This window comes from Argopecten irradians, chromosome 6 (genome assembly GCF_041381155.1).
Source record: "Argopecten irradians isolate NY chromosome 6, Ai_NY, whole genome shotgun sequence".
Classification (NCBI taxonomy): domain Eukaryota; kingdom Metazoa; phylum Mollusca; class Bivalvia; order Pectinida; family Pectinidae; genus Argopecten; species Argopecten irradians.
In genome coordinates, this window is record NC_091139.1 from 30,871,150 (window position 1) to 30,894,021 (window position 22,872).

The 22,872-nt window shown below is 34.8% G+C and overlaps 1 protein-coding gene across 3 annotated transcripts in view; it reads right to left on the bottom strand.

Annotated features, from left to right (window-relative positions):
* Positions 1 to 7,716: 7,716 nt before the first annotated feature.
* The window catches only part of LOC138325613 (aminopeptidase O-like), a 29,309-nt gene continuing 14,153 nt past the window's right edge, over positions 7,717 to 22,872 (bottom strand). The window contains exons 9-15 of one of the 3 annotated variants that reach the window (XM_069271396.1): positions 21,787 to 21,827; positions 20,716 to 20,779; positions 17,846 to 17,905; positions 15,962 to 16,042; positions 11,299 to 11,415; positions 10,508 to 10,594; positions 7,717 to 7,939 (exon numbers count right to left, since the gene is read on the bottom strand). In XM_069271396.1, coding sequence (XP_069127497.1) covers positions 7,796 to 7,939; positions 10,508 to 10,594; positions 11,299 to 11,415; positions 15,962 to 16,042; positions 17,846 to 17,905; positions 20,716 to 20,779; positions 21,787 to 21,827 — 594 coding nt within the window. In that variant the 3' untranslated portion in view covers positions 7,717 to 7,795. Of the gene's footprint in view, positions 7,940 to 10,507; positions 10,595 to 11,298; positions 11,416 to 13,405; positions 13,879 to 15,961; positions 16,043 to 17,845; positions 17,906 to 18,583; positions 18,655 to 20,715; positions 20,780 to 21,786; positions 21,828 to 22,872 lie in introns of those variants that run through there. The other 2 variants (XM_069271397.1, XR_011208810.1) reach the window with 2 other exon arrangements.

A 22,872-nucleotide genomic window follows, 5' to 3' on the forward strand; every position in this document is an offset into this window, starting at 1 on the left:
AGAGGTATCCATTTTGTTAGCATGACAACCGATAGTTTTAAAACTGTTACCATTTTTTGTTTTTTGTGATTTCAGAGTAGGCCCTACTCTACGTCGAGGATTTTTTTTATTCCATATAAAAGTCACAACGTGCTAAAATGTAAATATCTCATAATAAACTTTCAGTGATTTAATATATATAAATAAATTTTGATAATTATCTTATGTAATTGTAATCATAACTGTATTGAGGAACTATCTTCTATTTCTATCCCAAAGACTAAACGAGATGAAATGTGAAGGGGAGTTACCCGAAACAGAGATGATTTTATACTAGTTTTGGATATTTCTTTTCCAAAACGACACCTATTAAATTATTGCTCACTTATATTAGTTACAGTTTTCCAAATTTTCCATTAGGACAGAAATGTTGATGTAACATAGATGTGAAAGGAAATACAGTATATTATACAATGCCCAAGATATTATACAATGGCCAAGATTTCATGTCCAAGTCCTTTGTCTGCGAATTTCCGAAAACACATGCACCTCGCTTATTTTATATGTGTATCGTTTGGTTAATCTGGTGCTCTAGACGCCTAAGTAACGTCGAAATATTCTTAAAGCAGTACATTTCCCGCTTTATTTATGTCGTTTGGTGTTCCTCTTGATTTATCCTTCTTTATGTGTATTTCTTTTTCTCTAATAATCTCTTAAGTCTCTTTTATACATTTGAAAACATGATGTTCTAATCCAATGCTCTTTAAAGAAGATTGCAATGCTTGTTAATTATTTTTTTCCAAATTCAACCAACCAGAAGGTTTATATGCAAAATGGAAAACAGACAAAGAATTATACACTAATACATAAGTAGGAAGATATTCCAGAGAAATCCTGATGCACACCTTAAATTGGATCTTTATCGGTAAAATGAAATATTGACATTTTTGCTGTTGTTCTCATTTTTCATTTTTCCATTGAAAACTTTGATACCATGGTGAATATACCATAAAACAATACCGTTTGTCAAATTCGGGATAGATTCATGTCAATTCATCACAGCATCAGAGGGAGACCCATTTTCTGAGAAATACGACAATCGAACTTTAATTGTCAAAATCTAGGATGGTGCATTGTTGGTCATTCCCAAATGAGTATAATATGGCAAAATAGTATGAGTTTAAGATGCTCCACCGCTGACAAAAAGTATTTTTCCTCAATAAAAAGCTAGTGCAGACGAATTTATATTTTTCTTCAGCTACATAAGTTACTTACTTTACACCATTTCTACCATTAAAAAGTTTTAGCTTCTACATTTATTTCAAGACAACAATATATAAAAAATAATTAAATGCATCCCAAAAAAAATCCGTGGCACCATGTTCTATTTAGAATGCAGTACGGATTGCACATGCACCAAAAGCAAAACAAAATAGTTTATATTATTTTTTGTGTTACTTAGACATATATACACATAATTAAACACCAATTATTGTTCAAATGATAAGTATCTTTTATGCTTTGTCGGCTGAGGAGCATACCTTATACAAATGTATTTTGTTTGAATGTTTTAACAATATATGGTGAAAAAAAATGTGGCCTTGGCAGAGTGAGGACATCCGTACGTGTAGGTGCGAGTTAAATGTTTTTGTCATAAACATACAACAGTCGCTGACAGCTAACAAGATCAACATGATAGAATAAACACTGCATATATATACAATACAAATATACTGTAAACTAGAAACCATTACAGGTATAAACGTCTTTTAATCATTCTTCTACAGTGAGAAAAAAATACAATCTTCCTGCATCACCCTCCTTGAGTTAAACGGACTGCCGAAACATTCACTACAAGATGTCATTTTATTTACGTTTATCTTTAATTTATCTGAAACTTTTTTATGTTATTGATATGAAATCGCATGAAGGTTCAAATTGAAAGTTAGTTAAAAAAAACAACAATATGAACACCTTGGAAAACATAAATTTCATAATGAACAATTTATTTAGGATGTTTAAAGATGCTCCACTGCCGAAAGAGCATTAACGATACTCATAATTTGAACAATAATTGGTGTTATATCATGTATATAAAACAAAACAATAAAATAAAATAAGGCATAGTTTGCGTTTGATGCATGCGCAATCAGTACTTCATTTCATATATAGGACATAGTGCCACGGAGTGTTTTCAGGACGCAATTAATTATTTCTAATGCATGCATTTATTACCCTGAAGTAAAATTAGAAGCTCAAACTTTTCGATGGTGCAAAGTTACTTTTGTAGCTGAAGAAAAATATTAATTCGCCTGCTCATGTTGTTACTGAGAAAAATACTATTTGTCAGCGGTAGGGCATCTTTAATATAGATATAGCATGTGTGCTGCGCAGTTACATTATCGCATTAGTTCCAGATGATTTGCATGAGGTCGCTTTACATAAACACCTGTTAAGGATATATTTGTCGAGTGTAAAAGAAATACGTTTTGTAGGTTTCTTAATGAGTGTTTAATTGTCCAAATGAAATGGGAGTCAGAAAATCCGATGAATATTCTTCCCAAGAAAAAGGTTAATTTGGAAAATCAGACGCACGTTGATATTATCTAGGCGATAATATACTGTAGGAGTATACAAGAGATCCCAGAGGGATCTTGGCACCCACCAAAGAATGATCTATATCTGACAAAGGAAAGATGGATCTTTTCTCTACTTTTTAAACTTTTTCAAACATACTACGGTACATATAAAATTTGAGACAGTTCGCTTCAGTACCTTTTGAGAAATAGCGGTAACAAACTTCAACTATCAAAATCCAAGATGACTCCTTGGCGGCCATCTTGTTGATCAATCAGTCCCAAATCACAATATGCACAACTAGGGCCCTAAGGGAACCTACATGTGAAATTTGAGAAAGATCCATTCAATACTTAAGAGAAATAGCGATAACAATCTTTGAATATAAAAATCCAAGATGGCTGCCTGGCAGCAATCTTATTGACCGATCGGTCCTAAATCACAATATGCACAACTAGCGCCCTAGGGGAACCTACATATGAATTTTGAGACAGATCCCTTCAGTACTTTCTGAGAAATAGCGATAACAAACTTTGAATAACAAAATCCAAGATGGCTGCCTGGCGGCCATCTTGTTGACCGATCGGTCCCAAAATGCAATATGCACAACTAGGTCCCTAGGGGAACCTACATATGAAATTTGAGACAGATCCCTTCAGTACTATCTGAAAAATAGCCATAACAAACTTTTACTATCAAAATCCAAGATGGCGGCCTGGCGGCCATCTTGTTCACCGATTGGTCCAAAAATGCAATATGTACAACAAGGGCCCTAGGGGAACCTACATATTAAATTTACATATAAAGATCCATTCAGCACTTTTTGAGAAATAGGGATATCAAACCTTAACTATCAAAATCCAACATGGCCGCCTGTCTTGTTTTTCGTATCAGCCTCAAAATCTGTATGGCACAAATAGGGACCAAGGGTAACCTCCATGTGAAGTTTGAACAAAATTCCTTCAGAAGTTCTCAAGAAATATCAATAAAAAAACTTCAACTGCCAAAATCAAAGATGGCTGCCTGGCAGCCATCTTGTTTTTCAGATCAGCCTCAAAATCTGTATGGTACAACTAGGGACCAAGGGTACCCTCCATTTGAAGTTTGAACAAAATCCATTCAGTAGTTCTCAAGAAATATCGATAACAAACTTCAACTGCCAAAATCAAAGATGGCTACCTGGCGGCCATCTTGTTTTTCCGATCAGCCTCAAAATCTGTATGGTACAACTAGGGACCAAGGGTAACCTCCATGTGAAGTTTGAACAAAATCCCTTCAGTAGTTCTCAAGAAATATCGATAACAAATTTCAACTGCTTAAATCAAAGATGGCTGCCTGGCGGCCATCTTGTTTTTCCGATCAGCCTCAAAATGTGTATGGCACACATATGGACCAAGGGGACCCTCCATGTGAAGTTTGAACAAAATCCCTGCAGCAGTTTTTAAGAAATAGTGATAACAAGCATTGTTTACGGACGGACGACGGACGACGGACGACGGACGGCGGACGACGGACGGCGGACGACGGACCACGGACGGCGGACGACGGACCACGGAGGCAGGGCGATTTGAATGCTACCTAAAAAAGAAAGCCCACTGTTAAGTGTAAATTTACAAAAAAGAGACATTTGAAGCATGGATAACTAATAAGAAAAGGCCCAGAGGGCCTGTATCGCTCAAATATAGTAAGAAGTATAGGAGGCTCGGGCTACGCCCTCGCCCCCTATAAATCTTACTGACCCTCTATGCCTTTATAGGGGGTCAGTAACTGACAAATAACTAATAATGTGTGCTATCCAATGCTTAGTTGCAGAGAAGCAGTCATTCATATGGAAGTAGCCAGATTGACAATTTTAAACCCCGCCCCTCACGCCCCCTGTAGGCCAGCCCCATCATTTTTCAATCCCACGCTATAAGGATGCTACCATTGCATTATGGATGCTATTCAATGCTTAGTTGCAGAGCAGAAGTCGTTTATATGGAAATAGCCAAATTGACCCCTTTTGACCCCGCCCCTCAGGCCCCCGAGGGATCAGCCCAATAATTTGTACAATTTTGAATCCCCACCATATAAGGATGCATCCAATGCATAATGGGTGATATCCCATGCTCAGTTTCAGAGCAGAAGTCGTTTATACGGAAATAGCAAAATTGACCCCTTTTGACCCCGCCCCTCAGGCCCCTGGAGGGTCAGCCCCATCATTTGTACAATGTTCAGTCAGTAGCCCATAGAGATGCTACCAGTCAAATTTTGTTGAAATCCGACCAGCGGTTATGGAGAAGATGTCGATTGTTGATGGACGGACGGACGGACGACGGACACCGGACACCACGGTATGGCATAAGCTCACCTTGGCACTTCGGACCAGGTAAGCTAAAAATGGCTTAGAAAGGTCAAAGCATGTACCATATACTTTTGAAATAGTGGAGAAAAAAACCCCAACTTAAACAAACAAGAGGCCCAAAGGGCCTTAACGGTCATCTGACTACCTTGGCAATAGTAAAATTAATTATGTATGGTGTGAAGATCATGTCAGGATCATTTTCAATTTCTTTCAACAAATTTTATTTCAAACAAGAGGCCCAAGGGCCTTAACATATAGGAAATTAATTAGATATAGTGTCATGGTAGCCATCTTCGATTTGTGATCAACCAGAGATGTAACAATACTTTGTCGGGACCATGTCAGGATCATTTCATGCAAGTTTCAGCCAAATCGCACCGGTAGAACTTGATAAGAAGTTCAAAATGTGTTTTCAAGATGGCGGCTGTGGCAGCCATCTTGGATTTCAGATCAACCCGAAAAATAACAACACTTTATCAGGACCAAGTGAGGATCATTTCATGCAAGTTTCAGTGAAATCGCACCGGTAGATCTTGAGAAGAAGTTCAAAATGTGTTTTCAAGATGGCGGCTGTGGCGGCCATCTTTGGTTTCGGATCAACCTAAAAAATAACAACACTTTGTCAGGACCATGTCAGGATCATTTCATGCAAGTTTCAGTGAAATCGCACCGGTAGAACTTGAGAAGAAGTTCAAAATGTGTTTTCAAGATGGCGGCTGTGGCGGCCATCTTGGGTTTCGGATCAACCTAAAAAATAACAACACTTTGTCAGGACCATGTCAGGATCATTTCATGCAAGTTTCAGTCAAATCGCACCGGTAGAACTTGAGAAGAAGTTCAAAATGTGTTTTCAAGATGGCGGCTCTGGCGGCCATCTTGGATTTCGGATCGACCCGAAAAATAACAACACTTTGTCGGGACCATGTCAGGATCATTTCATGAAAGTTTCAGCCAAATCGCACCGGTAGAACTTCAGAAGAAGTTCAAAATGTGTTTTCAAGATGGCGGCTGTGGTGGCCATCTTGGATTTCGGATCGACCCGAAAAATAACAACACTTTGTCGGGACCATGTCAGGATCATTTCATGCAAGTTTCAGTGAAATCGCACCGGTAGAACTTGAGAAGAAGTTCAAAATGTGTTTTCAAGATAGCGGCTGTCGCGGCCATCTTGGATTTCGGATCGACCCGAAAAATAACAACACTTTGTCGGGACCATGTCAGGATCATTTCATGCAAGTTTCAGCCAAATTGCACCGGTAGAACTTGAGAAGAAGTTCAAAATGTGAAAAGTTAACGCACGGCGGACGGCGGACGGCGGACGGCGCATGGCGGACGACGACGGACGAAACATGATGACTATAGGTCATCCTGACCCTTCGGGTCAGATGACCTAAAAAGGCGCCATAAACTTGAAGTCGTACTAACACTGCGTTGGTATTAGTCACCTGGTATATATTTAGTAAATATTCAACAAACAATGGTGGAAGAGTCGTTTTCGCTGTATAAACTATTGTTAGATTGACCACAACCCAGCGGAGACCGTCATCAACTTCATATTTTTTGTAAATGAGATCACAACTCAAGTCACTATTATACAGCATGTTGCAGTAGAATTTTTTTATCTTTTTCATACTTTTTGGCCCCTAGAATTTGGAGGGTTAGAGAGAAAGAAGCAATAGACAATAACTACAATAATTTTTATCAATAACGGGATTTTGTCGGATTTGTCAAATAATGTCCGAAAATAATCTATACTAAACATAACCCTCTAGCTAGTGGAAATCAAGAGACGACCGGGTCAAAAAATTCACATCATTTCATAAAAGGCTTAAAACCAATTCCAATATGATTTGTTTTCACTGCATCTGGTAGTTTAGAAGAATAATTTTGGAATTTGATCTATTTTGCCTCTCATCCAGTCTACTGGGCGACAGGAAGCAAACAATTTACAATTTTTTTTTACAAATTTGAATTCAAGATACAAATGTACCATCATTTTTTTTGTAAAATGATAATTTACAAATCTATATTGTTGTAGAAAATATAACAAGGAAATTTTTCACTTGTTATACAAAATGTTGATTTCGTAAAAAAAACAAGGATCCGTAATGATTTCTTTTGACGGTCTTTTATTACACTAGCACTTAGGTCGTGAACGGTAGGCATCACCATATGAATGATCTCTTAAGAAGTTTTTTTTATATATATCCAAACAGTTTTGCGTTTGTTCTCATGCATCATTTTCATGATGAGTATAAGGACATGTACTGATATAGGGCATAATCAGGTACATTGTACAACCAGGTCCGTTTTCGTTGATACGGAGTGACTTATTGGACCTTGAAATTAGTTTTTAAATTAATAACAGACCTTGTGATTTGATAATATTTTCAGACGAACCTTGTCCTAATAGGCCCGTATCAAAATCTGCAGATTCGTCAAAGATTAACACTTGAATAATTACTATTACAAACAGTCCGACCAGTCCACCCGTATGGACTGTATGTCTAATACCAGGTAATCCAAGGTATATGTATGACACGTATTTATAAAACAGAAGTCAACACATTTCTACCTACAATGGTATGCTTAAAGTTTTTACTGTGGTTTTTATAACACTTGGGGCCGCAGTGGCCGACTGGTATAGATGTCCCGACATATTACCACAAGCCCTCCACCTCGAGTTCGAATCTCATGTAAGACAGTTGCTAGGAATTGACTGTTTTCGGTGGTTTTTCACCGGGTACTCCGGCTTTCTTCCACCAACAAACCTGCCACTTATAACTCTATGGCACATAATAATGAATCTAAACCACTTCAAGAAAAATATATTTATTTTTTAACCAATTTATCACGGATGTGAAAGATTTATGGCTGCGTACAAAAATATCTTTCTTAGCCGAACAACATAGCTCGTACAGCTTTAAGTGGGTCAGGTTCCATTTCGTGTTTCAACTGTTCAAATACTTCAAAGGCAAGTGATCTTTGTTCTTTGTCTCTTGAAATCATAAGTTCACCGTACAAATACACACCCATCGCCTAAAAATAGAAGAAAACTTATCTTTAGTTTCAAAGGGATAATTTAAAACGATGGATTACCTTTGACAGCATTAGGTATTACATATATGTGCATATAAGTTTTTTTCCCCATTGTTTTCATACCAAATCCGACTTTCTGATAGGCTTTTTCTTCATACTTCTATGAAAAGGCCCGTAATAACGCGAAAGCTCGAGGTTATCGTGACATCACAATAGAGACATCAACGTTGCATAATGAATTGGAAATATAATCCCTTGGGAAATCAAAGGAATCTTATGTATTAAGTACTTTATTGATAGACTGAAAATTTAATTATATGCATTGATGTTATTATTCTTATAATTTCATCTGGTTATAAAATTGTTTTGTTTGCAACGCGGATTTACATTGTTTGCATAAAAAGTGTTTCACAACAGAAAAAACATATAATGACATCAATGTAAAAAGTTTGACGTAAAATGATGACGCAGGTCAAATATCAATCAGACAGACAATATATGTAGCTGACAGGATACTGACATATAGATAAAAATATGTGATAATCCTTAGCGAAATAATATTTAAGACGATGGTAATATAGAATAAAATTATCATATTGACGTCTTTGTGATTCTCACTCAAGTTTGCAAAAAAAATTTTTTTCATAACCCGATGAAATTGAAAAATAGTGACATCGATGATTATATTATATTTTATAATCTATTTCAAAAAATGACAAGAGATCCCAGAGGGATCCTGGCGCCCTCCAAAGAATTATCTATATCTGACAATGAATCGAAAGATGTATTCCTTGTTTTTCAAACTTTTTCAAACATACTACGTATAAAATTGGAGACATATCGCTTCAGTACTATCTGCGAAATAGCAGAAACAAACTTCAACTATCAAAAATCCAAGATGGCCCCCGGTCGCCCATCTTGTTGACCGATCGGTCCCAAAGTGCAATTTACACAACCAGAGCCATAGGGGAACCTACATATGAAATTTTAGACAAATCCCTTCAGTAATTCTCAGAAATAGCGAGAACAAACTTCAAATACTAAAATCAAAGATGGCGCCCGATCGGCCATTTTGTTGACCAATCAGTCCCAAAATGCATAATCAACAACCAGGGCCCTAGGGAAACCGACACCTAAATTTTAGACGAATCCCTTTAGCTCACTTTATATGAGAACTTAAAGGAACAAATTTCAAAGATCAAAATCCAAGATGGTGGTAAGTCGGCCATTTAGTTGACCAATCAATCTCAAAATGCAATATGCACAATTAGGGCCCTAGGCAAACCTACTTATGAAATTTAAGACAGATTCCTTCAGTAATTCCTTAGATATAGCGGTAGCAAACATCAACTGCCAAAATTGTCCGTGAAATGTCCGTGCAGTACTTCTCAAGAAATAGCGGTAACAAGCATTGTTTACGGACGGAAAACGGACCATGGACCACGGACGGACGAAAGGCGAGCGATTTGAATAGCCCACCATCTGATGATGGTGAGCTAAAAAGATTTAAATGTTGTTATATCGTGGTATATGTGGATAACTGGACATTAAGGATAGAGATATTCTACCCGCTGGTCAAAAAATGTAAAACCCAAGGCTTGCCGAGGGTTTTTCCCACATTTTGTGATCAAGAGGGTTGAACACCAGTATCACTCTATGTATCCTTAAATTCCACATAACAAAACAGTGTTTTTTTCTCTCTCATACCTCGACCTTTTATTGCAATTTTAAAACTATGATATTATGCCATTTTGAAATAAATTCGTATAAAACTGCGATCACAAATCAATTGTATGGCCGATACACAAAAAAAAGATATTTCGAGACAAAATCCAAAGGTCTGAGAGAAAATACTATCCGAAATTAAATGATGAGTAAGTTATGTCATAGAGATGGAGCTCCAGTAAAACTAGCATGAAAGATATAGCATGGATAAGAATATTTAAGTGTTGGCGAACAAAAGGCAGAACGCACAAGGTAAACTACAGAGATTGGAACAAAGTGCATAGACACGTCATATATATTTATACTATAATACGCTTCATACATTTTGACTTTTCAATATGTAATGACGGGCTCATTTGGAAAACGAATTTTAACTACATTACCATGATTATAAAGTATATTCATCATTTGTCAAAATGCCTAAAGTAATAGTAAAATATGACGTGTCCAAGTACTTTTGTCCGATCTCTGTATCATTCAAACAAGGTTCGGATGGGAAGCATGTTAACAACAGATATGACAACAAGACGCGACAATACCACGAGAAAATTATCAAGAGCACAGTGTATCGCTTACGATTTTCCTGAAATCACTATTGAATAGAAAAATCTTCTTTCGTTTGCATCCTCGATGGACATACTTATTATAGCACACTGTCTATGTTTTATACATTAACATAGATTCGACAGAAGGAAAAATTAATGTGTAAATTAAAAATGAAATTAAATGCATCGATTTATATTTACGATTTCCTATCGCCACGAAATACACATAAAAAATAATTTCATTGCAAAACGAAACGTACTACAGTAGTAATTATGTTACTGTTATACGATAGCCTACCTGATGATGAACAAGGAATTGTTTAACATCTCCATATCGTTTGCTCAGTTTGTATTTGATGACGAGTTCACACCATCCATGCTTAATCTGTTATAAAAGAATAATCACAGATGTATGTATCGTAATTTTCATACTCACGAGAGCTTTTAATATGTTATTGACCACTAAAAGAAACCAATATTTTGAGAATTTCAATACTTATTACGTATAGGTTTTAATTTTACGAGTACAAATAAGAGTTCAAAATACAAATCAACAGTTCTGTCCAAAATCAAGATATTTACGTCTAAAACGCAGTGAAATGAGTAGTCAGACCATGAAGCAACGTTGAGGTCTACAATTTCATTTCATAGTTTTACAGTGTTAGTGGAAATTGTAAAATGATTTCTGCAGGTATGTTTCTATTTAAACATACATAAGGCATAAAAACAAAAAAAATACAATGCACTTTTAAATTCTTTATGGTATCTAACCTCTGTGTGGCATCATACATGCTTGTCGGTCCATATAAACAGTTTTCACAGCGTAATTCATCAAATCTGATGGTTTTCAATAGGTTATTAAAGAAACAGCAACATCAAAATTTTCACCCAATTATTACACATATAACTTTTAAAAAGACGTTCCATTATGTATGTATCTTGGACGCCTTTCACAGCGTTCAAAACGACATAATGTGAGTTTGAACATTGTAAAAGACGTTCAAGATACATTTTCTCCTTTATATGTTTGTCATTGCAATTAAAATACCCGTACACAAAATCATGAATAATATTATAAAGATTACATACCTCTGCGTTTTGCGTAGATATGTTATGGAAAGTCCCAAGATCATATAGCAAAGTGTTGGTAACTTTGTTGGCTTTCAGAAGTTCCTCCATCAGGAATGAGAGCTGAATTGCATCCATCTTGAAGTGAAAAAAATAATGTTACTATTTTAAATGCATTTGCAAAAGATCAACAGAGTAGATACATTTTGATTATCTATCTTTAGTATGACAGAAAAAAATCTAGCTTCCGAATAAATAGATCTTGCCACTGGACAAATGTCACCTAACATAAAACAAATGTTGCCTTCTGCACATTGAAAACAAAGTCTTTCGTGTCTTGACTGAAATCGACGATGGATTTCATCAAATGACAAGTTGGAAACTCGTCTCTTCCATTTTTCGTTTTACAAGGATTGCAATGTCTTCTATTCTTTCAAGGACCCATTTAATTATTTATTAGCTTAAACAATATTTTGTTCAAATACACAATAAGGATATACATACCAATACAAATAACTATAGGATGTGAAAACAAACTAAACGCTTATATCAATTCCTCTACTTATTATACATGTATATTCATTGCGCCGTGTTATAAAATTCTTATCCTTAAGTCGACCATTGCAAATTTTGGTTCAAATCTGTAAAAAGTATCTACGAATTAGAATAAACTTTAAATTTCGTATTATAATTTTTATGTTTTGTTTTTAATTTTGATAGTTAGTGTATAATGTTACCGAACCTTATGCTTGAAATTTCAATTTGCTTTACCAACAAAACCAAACTAGAAGTCAGTCAGTGTCAGTGATTTAAAAAATGAACTTTTTTATATATGAAGATTATTTCGTTCCATCGAACCTGTGAATTCAGAAGAAGATTTTTGAAATTTTAGCCATTTTGACCCATTTTCGCCCCGCCCTCTGGTCCTTGCGGGTCAGCCAGAACCAATATGGATATGGTGTTAAAATGCTTTTTTCAGGCTAATAATTCTGACCCAGTTTGACTCATTTCTAATTAAAACAAAGCAAATAATGTTCATAAATGTGTTTTTCCTTTAAACTTGTAAATTTGACCCCCTCTCCATGGAAAATCTGAGATCCCAGGGCCATGAAATTCACCATTTTTGTAAAGGGCCTTAAGACCTTCCAATCTATAAAGAGTATCTGGTTCCATCAAATCTGTGAATTCAGAAGATTTTTGAAGTTTTAGCCTATATGACCCCTTTCGGCCCCGCCCATAAGGGCCTTGGTGGTCGGCCAGCACCAATATGGATATGACGATAAAATGCTATCTCAGGCTAATAATTCTAACCGTTTGACTAATTGCCTAGGAAAAATAAGCAAATAACGTTCATAAATGTATTTTCACTATATAAACTATAGTAAACTTGCCCCCTCCCAAGGGGGAACATGAGACCCCAGGGTCATATAATTCGCAATTTTTGTAGAGGGCCTTGATATCTTCTGTCTATGAAGAGTATTTGATTCTACCACATCTGTGAGTGGAGAAGAAGATTTTTGAAATTTTAGTCACTTTTATCCCTTTTGGCCTCCCCCACAGCCCCCTAGGGGGTGGGGTCATATAATTCATTCATATCATTCATACCTCTGATTGGCCTTATGCCTTTGAAGGTTTCTGCAAAGTTTAATTGAAATTGCTTCAGCGGTTTTTGAGAAGTTGAAAATGTAAATTGTTTACGAACACACGACGGACGACGCACGACGGACGACGCACGACGACGGACAAAAGGCGATTAGAATAGGTCACTTCGTTTCAGGTGACCTAATAAATGGGCGTATAGTGTAGTTTGTTCTAGAAAAAAATATTCTGGAGTTTGTCCGAGGATCTACATTGTGTGGGTGTTATTTTCGACTAAGCAATCTGCTGTCGACGTAGTGAATTTACATCGTTCATAAATATTCTCTTTACTTTTACGATGCATCGATTAATAACATTTCGAATTAGCTAAACATAATACGATGAATTGCAACATTTGTTTGGAAAATAAATATGAAAACTATTTCTACGTTATTCAGAATAATGAATTATTATTTATTCATAATAAATACAAGGTGTCGCAAAACATCCCAATATCTACCGCGTCCCGCAGAAGTAAACATTCTGGTTTAACAGGTTTGAAGTTATAGGTAGGAAACGAAAAAAGTAATTTGGTGTTTTTGACTGCTGTTAACCAATTTTCATTCGCGTGCGATTTACTTTCGTGAATATCGCGAAGCAAGTATAAATTTGCGATTTTTTCCTCCGCGAATCAATATTTACATCATCTACATTGATAGGAATCATCATTCAATTGTTAAATCCGCGAATATTAATCTTCGTGAACTTGTTTTGAAATAGAATAGCGAAATTTATAGTCTCGTTTGAAAGTAGGTTAACAGTATGTTTTTTATGGTAACAGAAACAAATCATTGGTATTGGAAAGTGCCTAAAACAAACGGCACAACTAGAGCACAAGTCGTAGTTTTATAGAGCAAAGTTAAACTGTTTTGAAACAGTCCAATGTTCATTCAGTAAATTCTAAATATCTTTCTTGGCTTTAAGGAGTTTCACCATTACGAACGAGAGCTGAATTGCATCCATCTTGAAGTGAAAACAAACTACATTTAACGATTAAACAAATATTGCAATAAAACGAAAAAAGCTAAAATAATGAGTCGTGTAAAATTATTCATGCAAACAATCTTACCACTAGACAAATATAAGTTAACTTAAAAGAAACATCGAAAAAGAATCTCGGGCGGATGGACGGACAGAGCACAAAACAATATCCCCGCAGTTGAACTTATTCGTGGGCGATTACAACTAGCAATATGCATAAACTGAGATATAGTTAGATAAGTTTCACTTTCTAATCTCCTTTGTTAAACACCATAGATAACGATGTCTTATTTTGAAACGTACTATTAGAGCTAGCGACATACGTTAATTAGTTATTATAACATCTATTATCATGTCCGTGTATGTTGGTATCTATAGGTCAAAGTGCCGACTTCCTCTATTGACCAATATAATGACCATCTCCTGTTATCGGAATAATATATCAGTCCTACATCTCTATCAAACACGGAAACATGCGCATTACAAAATGTAAATACCAAACAATGGCTTTTAATTATACAAAATAATATACAGTACGTGAACAAAAATACTTGGATACGTCATAATTTCACTATATAGTTCATATACGTTTATTTTTTTTCTCTTTTAATTTTCCTGAGTTTATCTAGTGATGGATTTCAAACAACTAAGGTACACTGATACAGAATTGTCTCCACTTTTAGCTCATAATTTTACTTTATGTATTGTTTTTGAAAAGTCATGTCTTATCAGCAGTACACTGAAAGAGAATTGTCTCCACGTTTAGCTCATAATTTTACTTTATGTATGGTTTTTGAAAAGTCATGTCTTATCAGCAAGCACCATTTTTTTCGTTGCCATTTTGGTATAGAAGAATGAAGGAAATGACATAAAAAGACTTTAAGCGGTGCATAAAAAGGTTTTATTTTGAAAACAAAACATCAGAAAATTATAACAATAATATGAGCTGTAGATATTTTTCTATCAGAACGCCAAAGTAAATTCTATGAAACATATAGTTAAAAGTTTGAGGTATCCAAGTATGTCTATCCATTGTACTCTGTGGCTGCCAAGTGCAGCTGCCAATTGGTCTAGCATCCAAAGTTATTGCATGAACTACGAGATTAAGTTGTGATATACATCCGTGTTCCTTTTTTCTGATAACATAAATCTAGAATTAATAGCATAGACGATATGTTAAAGGGAATGCATACCGTCCATAACAAATTAAACAACAAAACAGTACCATTGCCGTTCCAGTATATGACCATAATCACTCGCAATATATGTCATAGAATCCACACATTCGAAAGAATAGCACATCAATAATGATCACATTTACTTTCAGGACTATGACAATTAATGGACAACATTAGCACATCAGTAATCGGGGTCTAGCAGTACGGGTTCGTAACAGCTTGGACAAATGTAGGTCACACTATCCCTTGCCGCTGAGAACCCGGTCACGTGTCAAACTCAAATATCTAATCAATAATCAAAACTTTACATTCCATACATTTCCTTTGTAGAAAAGGACACATTCTGATAAAATAAGAGACGATAAAATGCACCAGGAAGTTCAAACAAGTGACAAGTGTTCTCTGGCTGGATTTAGTTGACCCGAGGTATGATCTGTTCAGTCTTTTATTAAATCCTGAACAATTTTGAATTTATATTGAAATTAGTTAATACGAATACGCTAAACTATGAACCAAGCAGACATTACAAATTCAGTTTTAGAAAGAACTCATGTACCTGTAAGAAGAACCTGGCTATAGATACGACATAGATATGGGCAAGAAGGTCATGTATAAAGAATGGCTCGGTTGCCCTTATCACTCCATTATATGTCGCGGTACCAAAAGATATGTGAAATAGAGGTAAAAGTGTGTTTCCATAGTTAAGATTTCGGAAACAATAAAGGGAGATATTTGCGCAAATTCAGGACAATGACGTATATGAGGCTTTTGTCTCTCTTTACATTACAAGTCCATATCATAGCTATAATGTACACCTTGTTGCCAAATTCCACATCATTTTACATTGCATTAATATTCATTAGATAAGGGATTGCAATATAACAGACCTTTGTCAACCTTTCTTGCAGCTGCAGTGATTTTTTCTTGTGAGATGCCCGATACATCGATATCTCGGTCAGACCGTTCACCTACGTAAAAAAACAGCTAAATTGTATTCCGTTACATAGGATTCCACTCAATATGTCAGTGGTTTACTTCAAAAGACATGGTAATCATAGTGTAATAAGTGCAAGGTCATATATCGTCAACGTTTTATTGCGAGCAGTTTCGTTAGGTACCATATATAATATTGCCAAAGCTAATATTTTTCTTTAAATAATATATGCCAAGAACGCTAACGGACCTGGTCAGTGATGGTGCGTTAGTGGCTTAACGCGACCAATACCACAATTAGACCAATTAGTAACGAGAATAGGTTTATGGACGAACATTGGAAAAGGTGTTAACTATCTAAAGTGACAAGAAGCCATCAGTGAAATCATTTAGGTGCACAGGCTTAACACATAATAGAAATGTGAGGCTGTCACACCAAACATTCTACCCGATGCAGGCATACTTCTATTACAGTTGAGAGCACAATAAAAGGTTTATCATACTGGATAATTGTTTTAATCCCAAGTTATTTTATTTCGCTTTATTTGCGGTCAAGGTATTTTACGTTCATTTAAATACCTGTGAATAAAATGAAATGATTGATCGAAAAAGTAACAATGCGCAAAAGCAAAAAAATATACTCACAAATAAGAATAAAAGAGAGAATAGCAAAAAATTGTCATGAAAAAATACATTTCTATTATATAACCTTTGTTTAATAAGACCTCCTAAACTCTTAAAAGGTATCGAACGTATTTGGAAGCACGGCCTTGTTATTTGCAACATTCGTTTCGACCTTGTTAAATAGTAGACCAAAATGACGAATTAAAACACGAGTTATTTTTTCGAGGAACATGTATCCTGGAAATTCTGTGGCATAACAAAATTTTAATTGGTCAATAAATACTAGCGGTGAATGATTCTATCTAGGACAATAAAAACCCATTGTTTTATCGCAACGTTAGTAATCAAATATACCCGACGGCGTCACAAAAGAATTCAAATGAAAATATAATTCCACTTTATGTAGAAAGCATGATCATTCTTGTAGGCTAGACATAATTGAATTAACTCCTTGTGAACCAAATGTATTCCGGTAGTCCCCGATCTATGGTTTAATTGAAACAATAAAAGTAGCAAAGATACTATGCGATGGATTATTACCTAAAATAAAGTCCCTGTTGAAAAATAAAGCAAAGGAATTTCCTTTTATCGCCAACTGTTAAAAAGACACTTCCAGGACATTCTAAAGTAAATTTCCTTAGCATGTAGAAATTAGCTCTTACTTGTCGGTATTTAAGGTAGACCGTGTCAATGAATGACCGAAACTTAGCACCATTAAGCAACTGTTTCCGATTGAATGAATATATAGCTTTGTGTGGGAGACTATTCTAAATGTGGCGGTTACATGATAGCTGATTAAACGGATTATTTGGTAAAAGTGTTGATGTGTTGTGTTGTACCTGGCTTCATGATCTATCTGTCATGTCTTGATGCCAGTTGAGCGGACGAGTTAGTGTATGGTTGTTAATTTTCTCAGGTGTAAATTTTTTCCGATTTCCTGATTTGAAGTTCACGAGGAATTACGTTCTTGAATCTCTTTGCAGCCTTTGAAAGCGACATTTACTAACAGATTTTAAAATGTAAAACCATGCTTTGTGAAAAGTTTCGCGAGGAATTTTACAAATCTGGGTAAATCCACGAATTTAGTAAAATAAAAACCCATGCGAATATTAGCAACTGCACAGTATATTAGGCAAGCAATTAAGACTTATTGTTATATCAATTACAGCATTTAAAAAAAATGGAAAAAATAATAGATTCATAAAAGGTCCTACCTGCCGAAACACTTTGTTTGCTATCGCATTATCTTTGTCCATTTGAAAGTTTTGTAGATGCTGAAAGAAAAGCAAACGATGTCTTATACAACGGAAAATCATTTGTTCGTTATGACCTTAAAAGACGCATAATACTTGTTTTATATAATGCATTGTTCTTGGTTGGTGGTTTTTTTCCCAAATTCCAAATAACATTATGCGAATTTTGATATTACTCTAAGCAAATATCGTAAACATATATATTTTAACGGTTATCGTATGGTAGTGCGTTTCGCACCGGACATTTTGCTCTTAAATATACACTAACATTATTATTTGAAAGCGGTAAGTTTTTACATGCATAATCAATCTATTTTGCTCAACACTTTGATTGCGTCAAAATAAGCTTCTTTATATTACCCAAGCACATTTGATTTTAACAGTAATCAGACACCAATCAAAATGTCCACACCTCCGTTTTAATGGCCTTACACTACCACATCAGGCTGACCTAAGTGATGAATTGATAAGCCTACACTGCTGATGTGATATCGTTACCTATTATTACTCCTAATTGATTTGTCGGTTACCAAACTCTGTGGCAGCAACTGTAAATTAAGTTATTTTCGCCTGCGATTTAAGTACGTGATAAATGAGAAATCGCATAAATTATCTGCCAAGGAATATTTTCAATAAAAGGACGATTAATGCTTATGATTAGTTCTGGTCTATTCAAAACGCTACAACAAAAATAGTTACGTGAACCAGCCGAAACAAGAGCTCCATACGCATCAACGGTCATCGGACAACTCGACGTCATTCTGTTTTATCTACGGTGTGTTAAAATAGGAGCAGTTGAATTAGTATTTTTTTCTACAGTAAAACAAGTTACTTACTTTACATTAAAAGCTTTTCGTTTTACTTCAATATGAAAGTATATAATTAATTGCATCCTAAAAAAAATCAATGACACTATACCCTATATGAAATGAGGTACTGAGTGTATTTATTTATTCTTTTTTTTTTTGTTACTGTATATGTGGAAATTTACGCGAAATACGCGATGTTCGCGATTTATTTTTCCCCAATCCAACACTTAATTAAGAACAAGTAAGAACAAATTTTAACTTTGAAAGAGTGAATTTATCCATTTGGCATGTAATTGTTAGGATTTATAAAGCAATTGTTTTTGTAATCTAGTTTTATCTTGGCCATTATACGATGATTTCATGTTGACATGCATGCACATATACTCGACTAAACATAAATTATTGTCCAAATGATAAATAATATTTACGCTCTGTCCACGGTGAAGCGTCTTTAACCAAAAGTACAAATACCTAGTAAGAACCAACATCCTTAATTTAGACTTCATTTATACGTTGATAATGATTCTTTTATGGACACACAGTAAAACACGTTCAACATTTGTTTAGCATTCCGTTTCTCTGAAGATAAAGGTCCAGCCTCCAGCCTATTACAATGTCAACCATAGAAAGACTATACTTTATACACAACGTTGTGACATAGATACAGCCAATTACATTATGACCAACAGTTCGAATTGTAGCAGTTATATGAGAGTGTGCTATTATATGAGATTGCATATCATTTTATAATGCAATGTGTAGGCTAATGACATAATCATTTTATTTCATAACTCCAAAATATTTCATATAATACAGATTTATTCGGGAACTATATATCGATCATATCAACCAACGTGCTTTTAGACACGTGTATCATTGCAAAAGGTTCAGTAAGAGATTTTACGATATGGTCATTTTTTCTAAATAGATAACCAAAATGTTAGTCTATCAAATGATTATTGCTAGGTTACGTCGTATTAGTCTTTTTGTTTCCAAGTTTTGTCTGTGGCATTCACGTTCAATTCAAACATTTTATTGACAAATGTCATAGGGATTAGACAGCAGGTATTGCGGAATTATAATCGACCAGACTACAGACTCTACATGAAGTAGTTTCAGACTACGGAATCTACATGAGGCAGTCTTGTAGTTCCAGACTACGAAATCTACACTAGGCAGTCTTGTAGTTCCAGATTACGAAATCTACATGAGGCAGTTTTGTAATTTACACTTAATTGCCAAGCTACCCGGTGGTCTCGAGGTTGTTAATAAAAAGACAAACAGTATTTTCTTACATTTTTTTAAATGCTTAACCCTGCATCATTCATTTTTATGTAACCATGCAACAGATTAATAGTTCATATATTATGACGCACTTTCAATGAAAATGATATAAAAGTGTGATGAACTACTCATCAAAAACAATTCAAAACATGTATGTGAGAAAACTAATTGAGCGGATTACTTAGTAACTATATACATGTATGTAAAAACATTAATAAAGATAAACACAACTTAGGCTTTAAATTGTCAATGGTTTTTTCTGTACAGGATTTCAATGTTTTATGTTAATTAATTTTAAAATTGTCAAAAACGGTAACTTTTAGTAATTAAATTCTTGTTAAACGGAAAATACAATGAAGTCAAATTGTTTGTTTGACATAATTAGGTAATATTTGCTTTGAATATTATTATTTTAGCTAGTGCTTCTAATCCTAATTGCAACTTTGCACTCTAATCGGTCATTTTTTACCCTTTAATATTTTAGCATATATGCATATTACAGTACTGTTTTAAAGACAATTACAATACCAGTGTTCATTCTTAAATAGTACAACTTATACTTTATTTCTGTGATATATAGTCTTCTTTGCATAGTTTTTCATAATTTGTTCCAAGTAAATGTTGTTGATATTATGTACTACAAATGATTGTCGCAATAATAACTCTGAAGAGATGATGTAACTTGTAGCTGATAAGCGACTTTTAAATGAAATATTATTGTATAATATTAACATATACCTTTGGTATTCCAGGGCAGTCAAGCCATTCTGAGCTAATCACAGTTTCCGTTATTCCTGCTTCTCTATCAAAACAAAGGTAACATGATCATGTATCAAATGTTGTCCCATATCACTTTCAAAACAAAGATAAACAAAATCATGTATGAAAATTTGCCCCACATAACATATCCTTAATAGATGCTACATCGCTGGTGAATGGTACTTTTTTCTCTATCTAAAGCGGGAGAGAAATCGAATAAGTATTTTCCTTCATTTACAAAAGTTACTTACTTTATACCATTACCACAATTGAAAAGTGTGAGCTTCTTATTCTACTTCAAAAAAAAAACTATTTAGCATACATAAAGAATGATTTTTATGTTATTTTTCGTGTAAATTACACATATATACACAGTTAACCACAAATTATTGTTCAAATGACGAGTATTGTTTATGCTCTGTCGCTGGTGGAGTATCTTTCAAATTTGTCATAATTGTTGTTTACTTGCTTCCTAATTTTACATTGCATATCGGCATTGGTTAATAAATATTCATGTATAGACTTATTTGGTTCATATGTATTTTTGTAAGATAAAACGGGTCAAAGAAGTAATATCAACAGGATTTTCCAGGTGACGTGGGATCCAATCAAACGTAAGTCTGTTGAATACGAATTACTTCAATTAATGGTAAATATGGGACAAGGAAGTAATTCCTACCGTGTGGACAAAAACAAAATTGTCAAATTTTCGAGGCGATCTGCCCCTTTATCAAGACCAACAAAACGAACACAATTACATAATAGGATACAAACAGTAATGCGGAACAAAGTAGACAAAGTAGACAAATATTAAACTATACAGCACAATGGAGCGCAATTTACCGTTCGTCAGTGGCAGCCGAAAGCCGGATCTACAAAAATGTATCCACCCTTCGGCAGTGGCAGCCGAAAGCCGGATCTACAAAAATGTATCCATGCTGTTCGGCAGAACGCTTAAATATGAGTGATGACTGGAAAGCGTGCCACGTGTGACGTCAAATGTGTGGCAAAATTTATTCATATATTTGTAAGATAAAACATAATACTTACTGTAACTTTGGGCAGTTTCCGAGAAAAAATGACAACACTTCCTGCAATCAAGGTAGGTCAAGGAAATATTTATTTTGTGTCGATACATGTTTGAATAGAGTAACACACATTTATTAGACTTTTGAAACCGACCATAGAACAACGGTAGGAAACATACATTTGAGATATCGAATACATGGCCTGAAATCGACCTGAATTTCATATGAAAATTAACGTTGGTTAATTTTTCTATAAATTTCGGGTAAAATTCAAGGAGCTGCGCTAATTTGATTAACTATAATTATGAAATTTTTCGACAGTTGCAAATGTGTATAGTGGCTAAAGTTATGCTTAAAGACTTCTGTCGTTGCATATTTTAAGAGTTATTTGGCCTTGCGGGTAGTTATTGATTTGACGTCTTGTGTCGAGCGTAACGTCATATTTTTCAGCGAAAACAAAGTGAATTACGCTCACAAAATGCTGACGTCACAGTAGATAGATGTACATTCCCGCAAAGAAGGTAACTCTGGAATATGCAAAGAGAGAATATCAGTAGATTTTATTAAAAACCATTATGTCTTGTGAATATTTACCGAAATTCAATCTCTACACATTATCAAATATTCAGATAAACATGTAAAGCGGCAAGGAGTATTATACTGCGTCAGTCGATATAGGGCATAAAAGAATCTCAGGACACTAGGACAGGAGGGAACTTTATAAAACGAAGTTCAGAAGTATATTGTGTAATACAAATATCAGAATAAATTAAATATGAAAATAAACCAATATATGGTGGTAATAAGCATTTTAGGAAGTAATTATGCGAGTAGGCTTACAGGGAAGAGACTATTGTGATATGTTTTTAGTGCCTGAATTATCAATTTTCAAAGCTTTTACGAAATGCATAAGCGAATTAGCTTATAAGGAAAAGATAGTTACGATTTTTCGTGTCCTAATTATCAAATATCAGAACTTTTACGATTACGAGCTTTTTTCATGTCTGAATTATGTTCTCATAAACCTCTTACGAAATACACAGGCGAAGGGTTTACATAAAAGAGACTATTATGTTTTTGTTTCGTATGCATACAAAAATATAATTAA